Source organism: Balaenoptera musculus, chromosome 20 (genome assembly GCF_009873245.2).
Source record: "Balaenoptera musculus isolate JJ_BM4_2016_0621 chromosome 20, mBalMus1.pri.v3, whole genome shotgun sequence".
Classification (NCBI taxonomy): Eukaryota; Metazoa; Chordata; class Mammalia; order Artiodactyla; family Balaenopteridae; genus Balaenoptera; species Balaenoptera musculus.
The window spans coordinates 46,783,215-46,795,134 of record NC_045804.1 but is presented as its reverse complement, the minus strand read 5'-3'; the positions used below and the strand labels follow the sequence as shown (position 1 = coordinate 46,795,134).

The 11,920-nt window shown below is 55.8% G+C and overlaps 1 protein-coding gene across 7 annotated transcripts; it reads right to left on the bottom strand.

The window, feature by feature from the left end:
- Positions 1-675: 675 nt before the first annotated feature.
- On the bottom strand, positions 676-11,711 carry LOC118886749 (2-(3-amino-3-carboxypropyl)histidine synthase subunit 1). 7 transcript variants are annotated; one of them, XM_036836911.1, is made up of 13 exons: positions 11,623-11,711; positions 9,642-9,794; positions 9,461-9,524; positions 7,746-7,867; positions 7,165-7,322; positions 6,914-7,035; positions 4,969-5,037; positions 4,084-4,252; positions 3,851-3,951; positions 2,918-2,996; positions 2,497-2,637; positions 1,864-2,218; positions 676-1,514 (listed from the first exon to the last, which is right to left on the bottom strand). In XM_036836911.1, exons 1-13 carry the CDS (start codon positions 11,681-11,683, stop codon positions 1,015-1,017), a joined length of 2,094 nt encoding a protein of 697 aa, XP_036692806.1. In that variant the 5' UTR covers positions 11,684-11,711; the 3' UTR covers positions 676-1,014. The 7 variants fall into 7 exon arrangements, with proteins under 7 accessions (XP_036692806.1, XP_036692808.1, XP_036692805.1 ...); XM_036836913.1 differs by having other exon boundaries at positions 4,084-4,240; XM_036836910.1 differs by having other exon boundaries at positions 4,084-4,240; positions 9,642-9,812; positions 11,623-11,709.
- Positions 11,712-11,920: the final 209 nt, after the last annotated feature.

Below are 11,920 nucleotides of genomic sequence, written 5' to 3'. Positions count from 1 at the left end.
CCAGAAAAGGAACAAGCTGGTGAGTCTGCAGAGGCAGGGGAGGCTGGGGATGAAGGCCCTGGAAGTGGGGGAAATGGCTGAAGTAAGCAGTCTTTAGAGTGTCTAGGAATAACAGCACTTTCAAACCAGATGGGCTGCTTAGGCCTTGGCTGCAATCTCTACAGAGTAGCATCAATCTCAAACGCTGCAAATAGGGTCAAGTTTAGAAGAAGGTTACTTCTGCGCTGTCTTTGGCTCCCATCAAGGTCTAGCACCATCCCACCCTTCAAGCTCATAGTTCGGAGGGGTAAGACTGTTATGGTGGAGAAAGCAGAGAACATATGAAGCCAGGTTTTGACAGGCCAACACAAAACTCTTAGGGATCAGGATGGAGGAAGCCAAAACTCAGTATGGCCCAGGCGGAGCCCTGCCAATTGATCTCTTCCCCCAGCTTCTCAGATGTAAATTCTTCCCTGTTTCAGGGAGGCCTCCTTTCTTTCAGGTTGGGACTTAAGACTTCCACCAGTAATGTGTAAGTGTCTACGTGCACACATGCATGAGCTTGTCCTGGGGGTTCATAACTGGAAACACCTCCCTGCTTGGTGCTGCCCTGGAGGCTGTGTGGATGGCGAGGAATCCACTTTTTTTTTTTTTTTTTAATAAAGAGTTTTCCTGTGTATACCAGGGAAAAGATGCTCAAAATCCAAATCACCACTTTATTGTGTGGCAGTCACAGTGCTGCCAGTCTCTGCTTTTCGTGTTACCCTCCACTCATCCAGGGCTCCACCGACCTTTTTCATGTTTGAATATCAGATGCCATGGTCAAAGTCCATTAGGCCTCCTAATCCTCTTTTTCTTGAGTGCAGAGCTGGGCTTATAAAATTTGAGTCTTAAGTATTGATATTTGTCTCTTGAGATCACAGTAGGGGAAAGAGGGGGAGGACAGGGATTATAGAGGCTGCATCAAGGTCATGTGTCCCCATTAGGGGGTGGGGGGTGGAGAGGGAATGCAGAGGCAAAGGCATTTGTTGATTTTCACTCTGCAAACTGGTCCAGGAACTGGAGGTAGGCCTGGCGCTGGGGCGCGGCCGCCGGAATGAAATGGCCACCAGAGTGGGTGAGGGCGATGGCTCCAGCGAATCGGCTACACAGTTGCATACTCTCCTGAGAGGGGATGACGCGGTCGGTGTCCCCAAAAACATGGAGGGAAGGCAGTGACAAGGGGCCCTGCAGGATGGCTTCCTTGAGGCCAAGGCCCCGGGGACAGAAACCAGATACCAGGATGATAAACCGGGGCAAAGGGAAGCGGGGATCGCCGGCTTGGCCAAGGGCACACACAAGGGCTGCTAGCGCGGCCCCCTGGCTGAAACCAAGGATCCCATCGAAAGGCCCCAGCTTGCTCAGTGCCTGTGCCACCGTTCCCAGGGCTTCCTCCAGACCTCTGCACACCGTGGGCTCTTCCAGTGCCGAGAAAACGTCTGCCTCCTGTTTGGAAAACCACCAGCCTCGAGGTTGCTCCTCCGGAGGGCAGGGCCCTACAGCGATGAGGGGGAAGAGTTCAGAGTTAGGGAAAGGGTAAATCCAGGGGGAGAGAAATGAGAAAGGGAGTGAGGGAAAGAGAGGAGGCTGAAGGAAAGAATAAAGTCTGGGGAAAATAAGGGGGGAACAGACTGACCTGGAGAGGAGACAAGGTGGAAGTCTGGGAGGGCCAGGCTGGAATTTGAGCGAGGGGCTGGGGTGGGAGGGATGGAGGGCATAGGCAGAATGAGGTGGGAGGGTGGCAGGAATGAGGGGAGGGCAAGGGTGGCTGTGTGCAGGCAGGCGTTACGGGGACGAGGCAAGACAGAGAAGACTGAGCGCATTTCCGGGCAGGGCTCATCTCACCGGGGTCTGGCCCGGCGCCCTCAGGGCCCGCTGCGTCCGCGACCGGGTGCGGGCCGCTGAGGCACACGAGCTCTGCGCGGCCCCGCAGCGCCTTCCGCAGCGCTCCAGTCTTCTCGCGGAAGCCCCGCTCGCTCTGCCGAAAACCGGCCAAACACAAGACCCGCAGAGGCTGAGACGTAGCCATAATTCTGGGCAAGCGCCAGAGGGACCGGAAGCGGTCTTTCCCCGAGCGGAAGTTGAACATAAGGGGACGGAACCCAATGCCGGCACCACCCTGGAGGCGGGCCTCAGAGAGAGTGGGCGTTGCCATGACAACGGAAAGAGGGTGCGGCCCGGCCAGAGCTGGAGCTGATACCTGGGACCAAGGAGCGTTTCAGGGAGCGGGCGGCGCGACCTCCTCGTTTCTGCAGCTGCAAGCCTCGCAAGCCACGGCTGGAAAGGGGCGCGCGGGCCTCTCCTGAACCTGAGGTGGCCGACTTTGGTCACGGTCCCGCTTCCCCGACGTTCCCCACCCCGCTGACACGCATTTCCCGTAGCGGCCGCAAGGCGGCGGGCTCGGCTCGCGTCACCAAGGAGGCGGCCAATGTCTGGCCGCGCCCAAGCCTCTCCGCCCTCCTTGAGGTTCCTTCCTACCTTCCCCAGCGCCGGCCGGCCCGGGTGCTGGAGCAGCCGATCCCGTCCGTGGTTCACCGTCCACGGCCCCAAGGAACTGCCGGCGTAGAAGTCCATAGGGTAGGGCTGCTGCCAGGAAATGTCCCTCAGGGCCACTGCCGCCTAGAGGAGAAACACCGGACAGTAACATCTGCCAACATTTTTCTACGCAGGATTATTTACTTCTGCCCTCACGACGGCCTACGAAGGTCCTACTATATCCCTATAGCACAAAGAGGAAATGTGAGGTTCAGAGAGGTGAAGGGACTTCCAAGGCCACACAGCTAGGAAGTGGCTCAGCTGTAACTAAGTGCTGCCCACCCACCCCACTTCGGATCCCTTCCTATACAGAACTAGGAGCAAAGACCACTCTCTCCCAGGGATTTTCAAAACGTGGTGTTACCTCATAGGGTGTGAGCAGCGGCTTGGGGAAGGCTGTGCCCCAGTCAATGGAGAGGCGTGGACATGCCACCTGCACCCACCTGGGAGGGGAAGTCACGTCAGATCCAAGGGGGGGCCCCCCTGTTCCTGGGCAGCATGCTGAAGAACATGGCTGTGTCCCCAACACAGCCAATGCGTGCTTACTATTCTAGACTGTCACCTACTGCTGTTTAGAATAACACTATGGGGACTTCCCTGGTGGCACAGTGGTTAAGAATCCGCCTGCCAATGCAGGGGACACGGGTTCGAGCCCTGGTCCAGGAAGATCCCACATGCTGCGGAGCAGCTAAGCCTGTGCGCCACAGTTACTAAGCCTGCACTCTAGAGCCCGCGAGCCACAACTACTGAAGCCCGCATGCCTAGAGCCCATGCTCCGCAACGAGGAGCCACTGCACCGCAACGAAGAGTAGCCCCCGCTCACTGCGACTAGAGAAAGCCCACGCCCAGCAACGAAGACCCAACACAGCCAAAAATAAATAAATAAGTATGTTTAAAAAAAAAAAAAAAAAAGAGTAACACTATGGTGTTGCTTGTTTTCTCCTGTTTCCTCCACTGACTATGAGCTTTCTGAAGGGAGGGCCTGGGCAGCTCATTTGCAATAATATCCCCAGAATCAAATTTAGTGCCTGGTACAGTGCAGGTGCCAACCACCCCTCCAACTCATCTCATGCAGAATGGACTATGATGCTGCCGTTGCCTGTGAGCCCCCAAGCCAGACAAAGTAGGGAAGACCCACAGCCAAAGGTAGTCCCTGCTGGACAAGTGCTCTGTAAACACTAAAATTTCATGATCATGGAAGCACCGACTCCAGCCTTCAACAGGTGCTGGGCAGGACCCAGATTCTAAGCTTTTTTAGCCAGAGTCATAGCTAGACAGGTAAGGTGGGGAAACGTACACATCCACCTCAGGAAGAAGGCTAAGCTTGCTGGGGAAGATCTCAGAGAGCAGCAGCCTCACGAAGGGAAGTCCCAAGGCCCGGAGCCGAGATTCCAGGTGCTGTTGGGAGAGGGAGGCAGAGCTGGGGTCCCCATGATCAAGCAGCCAAAGCTAAATCCCTGAGGCTACTGATTTTCCCAGCTCGGTTCCCAGTTAGTCCTCTTTTCCAGAGGCCATCCCGAGCCCTCTGACCTCCAGAATCTTGGGACTGCCCTGGCGGCCCAAAGTGCCCAGGATGAGACCCCAGGATTTAGCTGAGCGGGCAGTGGCTATGGCTTCTTGGCGGTTGGCCTGCATGCGCTGGTAGTCATAGTGCTCTCTGGACAGGACTTTGCTGTACGGGTCGTATCTGGAAAAGAAGCTGTCATGGTCACAGTGACAGCCACTTACAGGATTTGTGCTATATACACAGCTCCCCGACTCGGCCCCTTGGTCTCCCGAACCCTCAGGCTGCATGCAGGCAATTAAGAACAGAGGCAAGGGCTTCCCTGGTGGCGCAGTGGTTAAGAATCCGTCTGCCAATGCAGGGGACACGGGTTCGAGCCCTGGTCTGGGAAGATCCCACATGCCGCGGAGCAGCTGGGCCCGTGAGCCACAATTACTGAGCCTGCGCGTCTGGAGCCTGTGCTCCGCAACAAGAGAGGCCGCGATAGTGAGAGGCCCGCGCATCGGCGATGAAGAGTGGCCCCCACTTGCCACAACTAGAGAAAGCCCTCGCACAGAAACGAAGACCCAACACAGCCATAAATAAATAAATAAATAAATAATTTAAAAAATTAAAAAAAAAAAAGAACAGAGGCAAGAGCAGAGATTGTCTTTGGGAAGATCAGTTCCACAACTCGAGCAGGCAAGAGTGGGAGAGGGGTCTAGGATCCACGTGTGATTCCAGGGGATGGGTAGGTGCTGTGCAGCAGCAACCCTTCTCCTGATACCCAGATTCAGAACCCAAGTGCCTCAGATCCTTAGGGCCGGGGGCTGTTAAGTGGACAAGGGATGAGGAAGTTTGGGCTGACTGAGGGTTTCAGTGGCAGGGAGCCCCACCCCCTTCCCAGCTGGTCAGCCCAGCTCAGTCCATACCGATAAGCGGGGACATTGGGGTTGGCAATCATGACAGACTCCAGATGGAAGCGGCCATCTCCAAGATATCTGCAGGGGGGAGAAAGGGAACAGTAAGCATGGGGTGGGGCACCAGAAGAAGCAGGCACTGGCTCGGAGGTCCAGAGGACTGAGTTCTTGGCTATGCTGCTGACTGTGTATGTGAACTGGGACAAAGCATCATTTCACACACACTGCCCCCCTCACCCCACCCACCCACCCTGTTTTGTTTTTGGGTGTTTTTGGCTGCATTGGGTCTTCGTTGCTGTGCGCCGGCTTTCTCTAGTTGCAGCGAGTGGGGTCTACTCTTCGTTGTGGTGCACGGGCTTCTCACTGAGATGGCTTCTCTTGTGGAGCATGGGCTCTAGGCACACGGGCTTCAGTAGTTGTGGCGCATGGGCTTAGTTGCTCTGCCCCATGTGGGATCTTCCTGGACCAGGGATGGAACCCGTGTCCCCTGCGTTGGCAGGTGGATTCTTAACCACTGCACCACCAGGGAAGACCCCCATCCTGGTTTTTTCACATGTAAAATAAGTTTGAATTGGATGACCATTAAGGCCCCTGTAGCTATGTAATGCAGAATCTAAGAACTGCACCTCTCCCCACCCCGACCTTCTGGGGGAAGAGTAAAGGGACAGCCAAGGCCATGGTAAGGCTCTAGATCTAGATCCTAACTTGGAGGTGGAGTGACAGATTCTCCCTCACCTAGCTCAATATAGACGTGGGAAGTAGTGTTCAGGGTGTCATCTATGCCATAAATGAGCTTTCAGGGTATATACTGGCTACTCTCTGCCCAAACTAGCTCTTGGGTCCAGTTATTGAGTTGTAATAACAGCCACTGTTTACTGGGCTTGTGCCTTCCATGTACCAGGCCTGGGCTAAACACCTGACATGTATGACTTCACTCAGTCCTATCAGGTAATCCTCCAAGCTGCTACCTATAGTATCCCCATTTCACAAAAGATACAAGTGAGGTTCAGGGGTGTTAAGAAACTTGCCCAAAGTCACACAGCTATTAAGCAGTATATCTGGGACTTGATTCTAGGCTTACCCATCAGGCTGTACCAAGCATGCCTAGGAGATGCTGTCCCTAACAGTACCTTCCCAGACCATGGAGAGGCCAGAGCATGGAAGACAATCTGCATGGCAGCTCCTTCTGTCTTGGAGATCACACCAAATTTTGATGAATGGCCAACACTCAGGGTGTCCCTCCTTCCAACACACACCGTGATGCCCCCAGGGGTAGGCATGTATGAGCTCAGAGTTATGTAGGCACAGGCACAGGGGGAATGCCCCTCAGGGAGCAGGGCTCCCAGGTCTGGGCTGGGGAAGGCCCTGAGGTGGGCCTGCTAGGGGCAGGGATGTCCTGTGTGGGTGCAGCAAGGCTTGTGGGAGCAGCAGCAGCCCCAGAGGTGGGGCTGAGTCCGGGGAGTGCCCCTCCCTCCTTCCCTGCCATTAGCTGGGAATGGGGCTCCCCTCCCCAGTCTTAGCCGGGGGAGCTGTCGGCTCCGGGGCTGGCTGCGTTCACACAACATTAAGCATTTCCATTACCTAAAATAATTAGGCAGCAGGAGACATGCTGCTCCTGCTTGTTAGCTGTCCGGATGCTAAATTAATGGGGCTGCAGCCTGGGCGTGCCCATCCATCTTCTCCAATTATATTCCCACCATTTCTAGCCCACCCTCATCCCCCCCATCAGGCCCTGATTCCTGCTCCACCCTGGGCATAGCCTTCTGGATGTTGGACAGAGCACTGGAGAGGGAGACAGGAAACCTGAAACCCTATTTGGTCCCCATCTTGCAAGGTGACCTTGAGCGAATGGCTAAGGAGCTTTAGACTCAGTTTCCTTCCCTGGATGATGAACCTCAGCTCCCTCCTAGGGTACATTTCTTACGTCTCTATGACCGGCACCCCATTTTTCACTTACACAATAGCCTCCACCTCCTTGGGTAGACGGGGGGACGTGCAGCCCAGGATCTCCCCAGGGGACAGGGGCTTGCACTGTGGGACACTCACACGATACTCAGCTTTCAGCTCTTGGGCAGCTGCCTGTAGGGATAATGAGGGAAGGGAAGCAAGTGGATGGGGAAGGAGAGGCAGGGCCATAGGACCAGCCTGGAGCACCTGCCATGGGGATCCAGGAAGAGCCTGGAGACTGGCCACTGTCTGCCCACTTACCTGCAAAGTTGACACAAACTGAATGGTGCTGACCAGCGCAAGGGCACTGGCTGGGGGAAAGGTGAGGCGGATAGAGTCCAGTAGGTGGGCAGTGTCTATCCGGATGTCCACAAAGACATACAGCACCCGGAAGTCTTGGGCCGAGGTGTCCATGGGAACTGGGAGGAGGGAAGAGTTCAGGAGACTGTTTTGGAAGGCAGGAGGGGCAGAGGGCCTGGCCCGGGCCAAGGTTTCTGAGTAGCCAGGACCAGTGGCTTTAGCCTGAGGGTTAGAGGGAGGGGTTGGGGGAGGTGGGGAGGGTGTTGTCACAGGTCTTTTAGAAGCTCCATCTCTTGTCACTCGGCTGGGGGCCCAGCCTGCTCTACCACCAACAGCCTTTCAAACACCCGCATCTGGGACAGCAGCATGGTTTCCAAGGCAACCAAATCCAAAGGAAAGATCCACCTGCAGTGCAGGAAGGCCAAGGCCATCCCAGAAACCGGAAGGCACCTTGTGCATACAAGCAGGACAAGGCACTGTGATGGAGATGAGCGTGCAGTCCCACCTCCCTGCCAGGGTCTGGGTGTCCTGGTCTGCCGTACCCAGGCAGCTGTGGCCATAGTGCACCAGGAAGTCAGCTCCCAGGGCCCTTGCGGTAAAGTCATCCACACAGCAAGCCCCGTAGGTCACATCACCCATCACCATCACTTCGGCCTCCGTGAACCTGTCGGGGTGGGGAACAATGGGACAGTGACACAAGGAGGTAGCAGAGAACCTAACTGTGGAGGTATCTCAGGGCCCAGCTCCACTCTCCCTACCTCTCCCAATCCCTTGGGTTGGCAGCTGCCACTTCTGCCAACAGAGTAGGAGGGGCCCAGCTGCTACCTCCCCCAGGACTGGCAGCAGCTCCTGGAACCGTAGCTGTACGAGGACGGACTCTGTAGCATCCTTATTCCTCTGCCCAGGCTCAGACTGCAAGAGGGACCCCCAACCCTCAGCCTGGCATACAGGGGGTCTAACACAGACCTCCGCCGCCCCAACTCCTCCCACCCAGAGCAATGAGCATGCACACAGGGGCAAAGACACCCACTCCCACACCCTGGCACCATGACGTGTGTGGGCACGCGTGTGTGGATACACATAGCCTGCCCGTCGCCCAGACCCCCTGCTACCTCCCCACCCTTAGTCAGGGCCCTCTGTGCCCAGGATGGGGGGACCCATGGACAGCTCCTCCGCAGCACATGGCGCCACCCACACACCTCATGCGTCAGGAAGAGTGGGCTCTGGCCAGCACATTGCCATGGGATCTGCTGCCAGGCCTGAATCACTGGGGGATGGGGTGGCTGGGGAAGACCCCACTCTCCCTGAACTCACCACAGGAATGGGGCCAGAGGACTAGCTCTTCCCTGAGACCCACCCCTGGGGCGTGGAGTCTGGCTCAGTGTCATGGGGTCTCCCCATTCCTCTCCTGGGGGTGTGGTGCGGAAAGCTGAGCTGCTGCCAGGCAGCTCCCCCCTCTCCCCAAATCAGGCTGTGCGCAGAAGCAGATAATTCAGCTCCTTAGAATGCAGCCCAGGCGTCTGAGTCAGCCAGAGCACTTAATTTTTTATAGATTAAAATGTATGCAAATTGGCCCGAGCCCCAGAGAGCATCCCCAAGGGGCAAGAGGGTGGGAGCAGGGAAGTGAGTCTGTGGCGGCGGGGATGAGGAGCAGGGTGGGGGTAGGGCAGCAGCAGGGAAGTGGGAGGTTCCCATCACAAGGTGACCTCCCCTTTCTTCTTTCGCCCTCCCTGTTCCTGTGCTGGTTCCAGATGGCTGAGCACTCACCCCCCTCCCAAGGATGGCTCATTGTATTGAAGAAACTTAGATGAGGGAGGTAGAGGAACTGAATACCATCTCCTATGCGCTTCTCCCTCTGCCAAGCCCCTCTTGCCTCACTCCTCCAAATGTGCCAGAGAAAAAGTTTCCCCCAAGCCAGACCCCACGCTGACCACCCAGCCCACTGCAGGGTCAACTCTGAGGACTCTTAGCTTCTTCCTCAGGCTCCACCACCTGCTGTGGGCCCACCTTTGAAGATACTGGAATTGACTCATTTCTCCCTCCCAATTTCTTTTAGAGAAGGGGAGATTTATAGAGACAAGCAGGGATTGCAGCAGGCTAGGAGTTTAGTTTGGGGTTTTTCCCTTGGTGTGTGTATGGCTGTGGGAAGGAACACGGTAAGGCAGAGGTCCAGAAGGAAAAAATGATGCCAACAGGCAGAGCTGTAATGGACATGGGGAAGGTCTTGGTTCAGCTTCGTCAGTGGCCCAAGGCTCACCTTTCCAAGATATCCACGATGGTACAGGCGAAGAGGAGGAGGCCTTCAGGCGTTTGTAAGGCCACTGCAAGACAGAGCAGAGACATGAGCAGAGGGCTGGGAAGAGCCTGGGATGGGACACTGCCCCTGGCTCGGCCAGGCAACCTCTCCTCCCCCACCCACTCAAAGCTTATGGGCTCACCCTTCTTGGCCTGGGCCTGTTGGATCCTCCAGATGGTCTTGGGAATCTCAAAGTTATAGTTGGAAGGCAGGACTTGAATGGCTGCCTGCAGCTGGGGATTGTTCAGGATCTCAGGGGGTATCTGATTGGCCAAGCGGCCCCGAGGGGCTCGACCTAGGATGAGTGCAAGGCCTGAGTTGGTTGGTGCCTGGCCTAAACCACAGCCAGACCTGAGTGAGCTGTTAACACCACCCAAGTTTAAGGCCCAGATCCTAGATGCCAAGGGGATTGGCCCAGCCTTCGTCCCCACTGAGTTCATCCTGAAGCTGGAAAGACAACCCCTTAAGCTAAGAGGAAATCTGTATAATTAATTTCCATGTTATGAGATTATTGGGAATCAAGGACTTGAGCATGTGGCTCAGCTCTTACCTCAGGAGAGTAAGTTGACACCAGGGGACTCAACTGAGAGGCAAATGAAAAAAAAGTCCACACAACTGCTCCTTGATAGAGAACAATCCTGAGGAAACCCCAAGAGCCCAGCCAGCCCAACCAGTCTGGGAAAATGTTCCTCTCCTCCCAGCCCCTGAGAACACCTTGAAGTTCTGAGATCCTAGATATGAGATCTATAAGCAAACTGTTGTAAGTTCTAATTTAAAAGACTGCCTTCCTTACTTGAGTCCCACTGACTATGTCTACACTGGTTAATTCCTGCACTCTTCCCTCTCCTCATTCAAAAGGGAAATAAACACCATACATTTAACTGACTTAACAAGTTCCCCAGTTCCATCATTCTACCCCATTTCCCACCCCAGGAAGGATGGAAAGAATACACTCTAGTCAGGACTGTGGGCAAACAGGTAAGGACAGAAAAGTGACCTTGCCCTTTAGGGCCTAGTAGTCTAGTGGCGGCAAATGCAGCTACACAAATAATTACAAACCCCTGATTAAAGGAGAAGAAACATTGTAGCCCTTTAGGAAGGCTGCAGCCCTTCATCTGCATCCTACTCCCCATAATTCAGTTTAGCCCAACCCTGGTATCCCTTTAGGCACCAGACAGTTTGGGAATGTGACAAGGAGAGAAATGAATTTATTCAGCGAATATTTATTGAGCCTGTACTATTTGCCAGAACTTCTGCCAGGGATCCTGCCAGACCTGACACTTCAGCCTCTGTGTGTGTGTTGGCGGGAGAGGAGGGGGGCGGAGGGCTGATGCATGGGTGGTGGTGGTGGTGGTGATGGTGCAGTGGAGAACTAGAATGGCAGGCTTGGGACCCTAAGTCCAGATTTGAATGTTACCACTGCTATGGTACTTGTTTAGATGTTTCAAAGGCCATGAAACACAAGCCTGCGTCTCCGGGACCGCCCCTCTCAGAAGCTCCTGTGGCAGAGGCCCAAGTCCCTTGTGGTTGTTGGGGTGTGGGAGCTGCTAGTCGTAGCAGCTCAATTTGTCCCAAGGGCCAGTAGGCGCTCCCTTCTTTATCATTTGGCTGTAACCTTCTGTTTATGTCAGCATTCCTCGGTAGACTGTGAGATCCCTGAGGGCAGGGCTGCAGTCTAGTCCCTGCACCTAGCACAGGCCTGGCATTCAGCGGGCGCTCAATAAGTGCCAGGTGAATGAAACCTTGTGCATCTTTCCTGAAGCATTCCCCGAAGGCACACTTGTGGAATGCCCAGGGCAACGCGCCTGGCTCCTTCCCTCCCCGTCGGGTACGTCTTATCCGTGAGTCTTCAGGCGTCTGTCTGCCCGCCAAGGCAGGGCGGGTAGCGTTTCCGGCTTGAGGACTACAAGCTCCTAGGAGGGGCTGCTCCCGATCGTGCCCTAAGGCTGCAAAAGAAAGACCTGTCGTCCTGGGCTCCAGCGACAGCCGCCCAGAGCGAGCGACGGCAAGGCCTTCTGGGTCTGGAGGAGAAACGCGCCGCCGCCATTAAAGGGTCCTGTCCCTGACTTGGGGGCCCTACCCCGAGATGCGAGGTCCGGAGGCCGCAGCGTTTTAGCACCCACCTCTGCCCGGGCCGTTTCGGCTGCCGGACTCTGTGGCCTCGGCCGCAACCAGCGCCGCCATCACCAGCTGGCCCACGTTGGGACCAAAAAGACAGCGCTAGAAGAACGAGGAGAGCGCAGACAGTGCGATCGATCGCCGATCGGCCAGCGAGGGGCGGGGATTTGCGGGGCGGGGACCGTGAAGGAGAAAGATAGGGGTGGGGCTAGAGTGGACCCCCAGGTCAGCCAGGAAGGTCGAGACTCTCGGGAGCCCCTAGTGGTCTCCGGCCACAGCAGTTGCGTTCTCCCGGCGACCCTG

Bases quoted from the DNA above. Each gene is read 5' to 3' on its own strand.
- LOC118886749 (XM_036836910.1), bottom strand. From the start codon at position 11,683: ATGGCGGCGCTGGTTGCGGCCGAGGCCACAGAGTCCGGCAGCCGAAAC. The intron at 9,813-11,622 runs GTGGGTGCTAAA...CAACCAACTCAG, and splicing joins CCGAAACGGCCCGGGCAGAG to GCCTTGCACTCATCCTAGGT. The intron at 2,997-3,850 runs GTACGTTTCCCC...TTCCCCTCCCAG, and splicing joins CTTCTTCCTGAGGTGGATGT to GTGGGTGCAGGTGGCATGTC.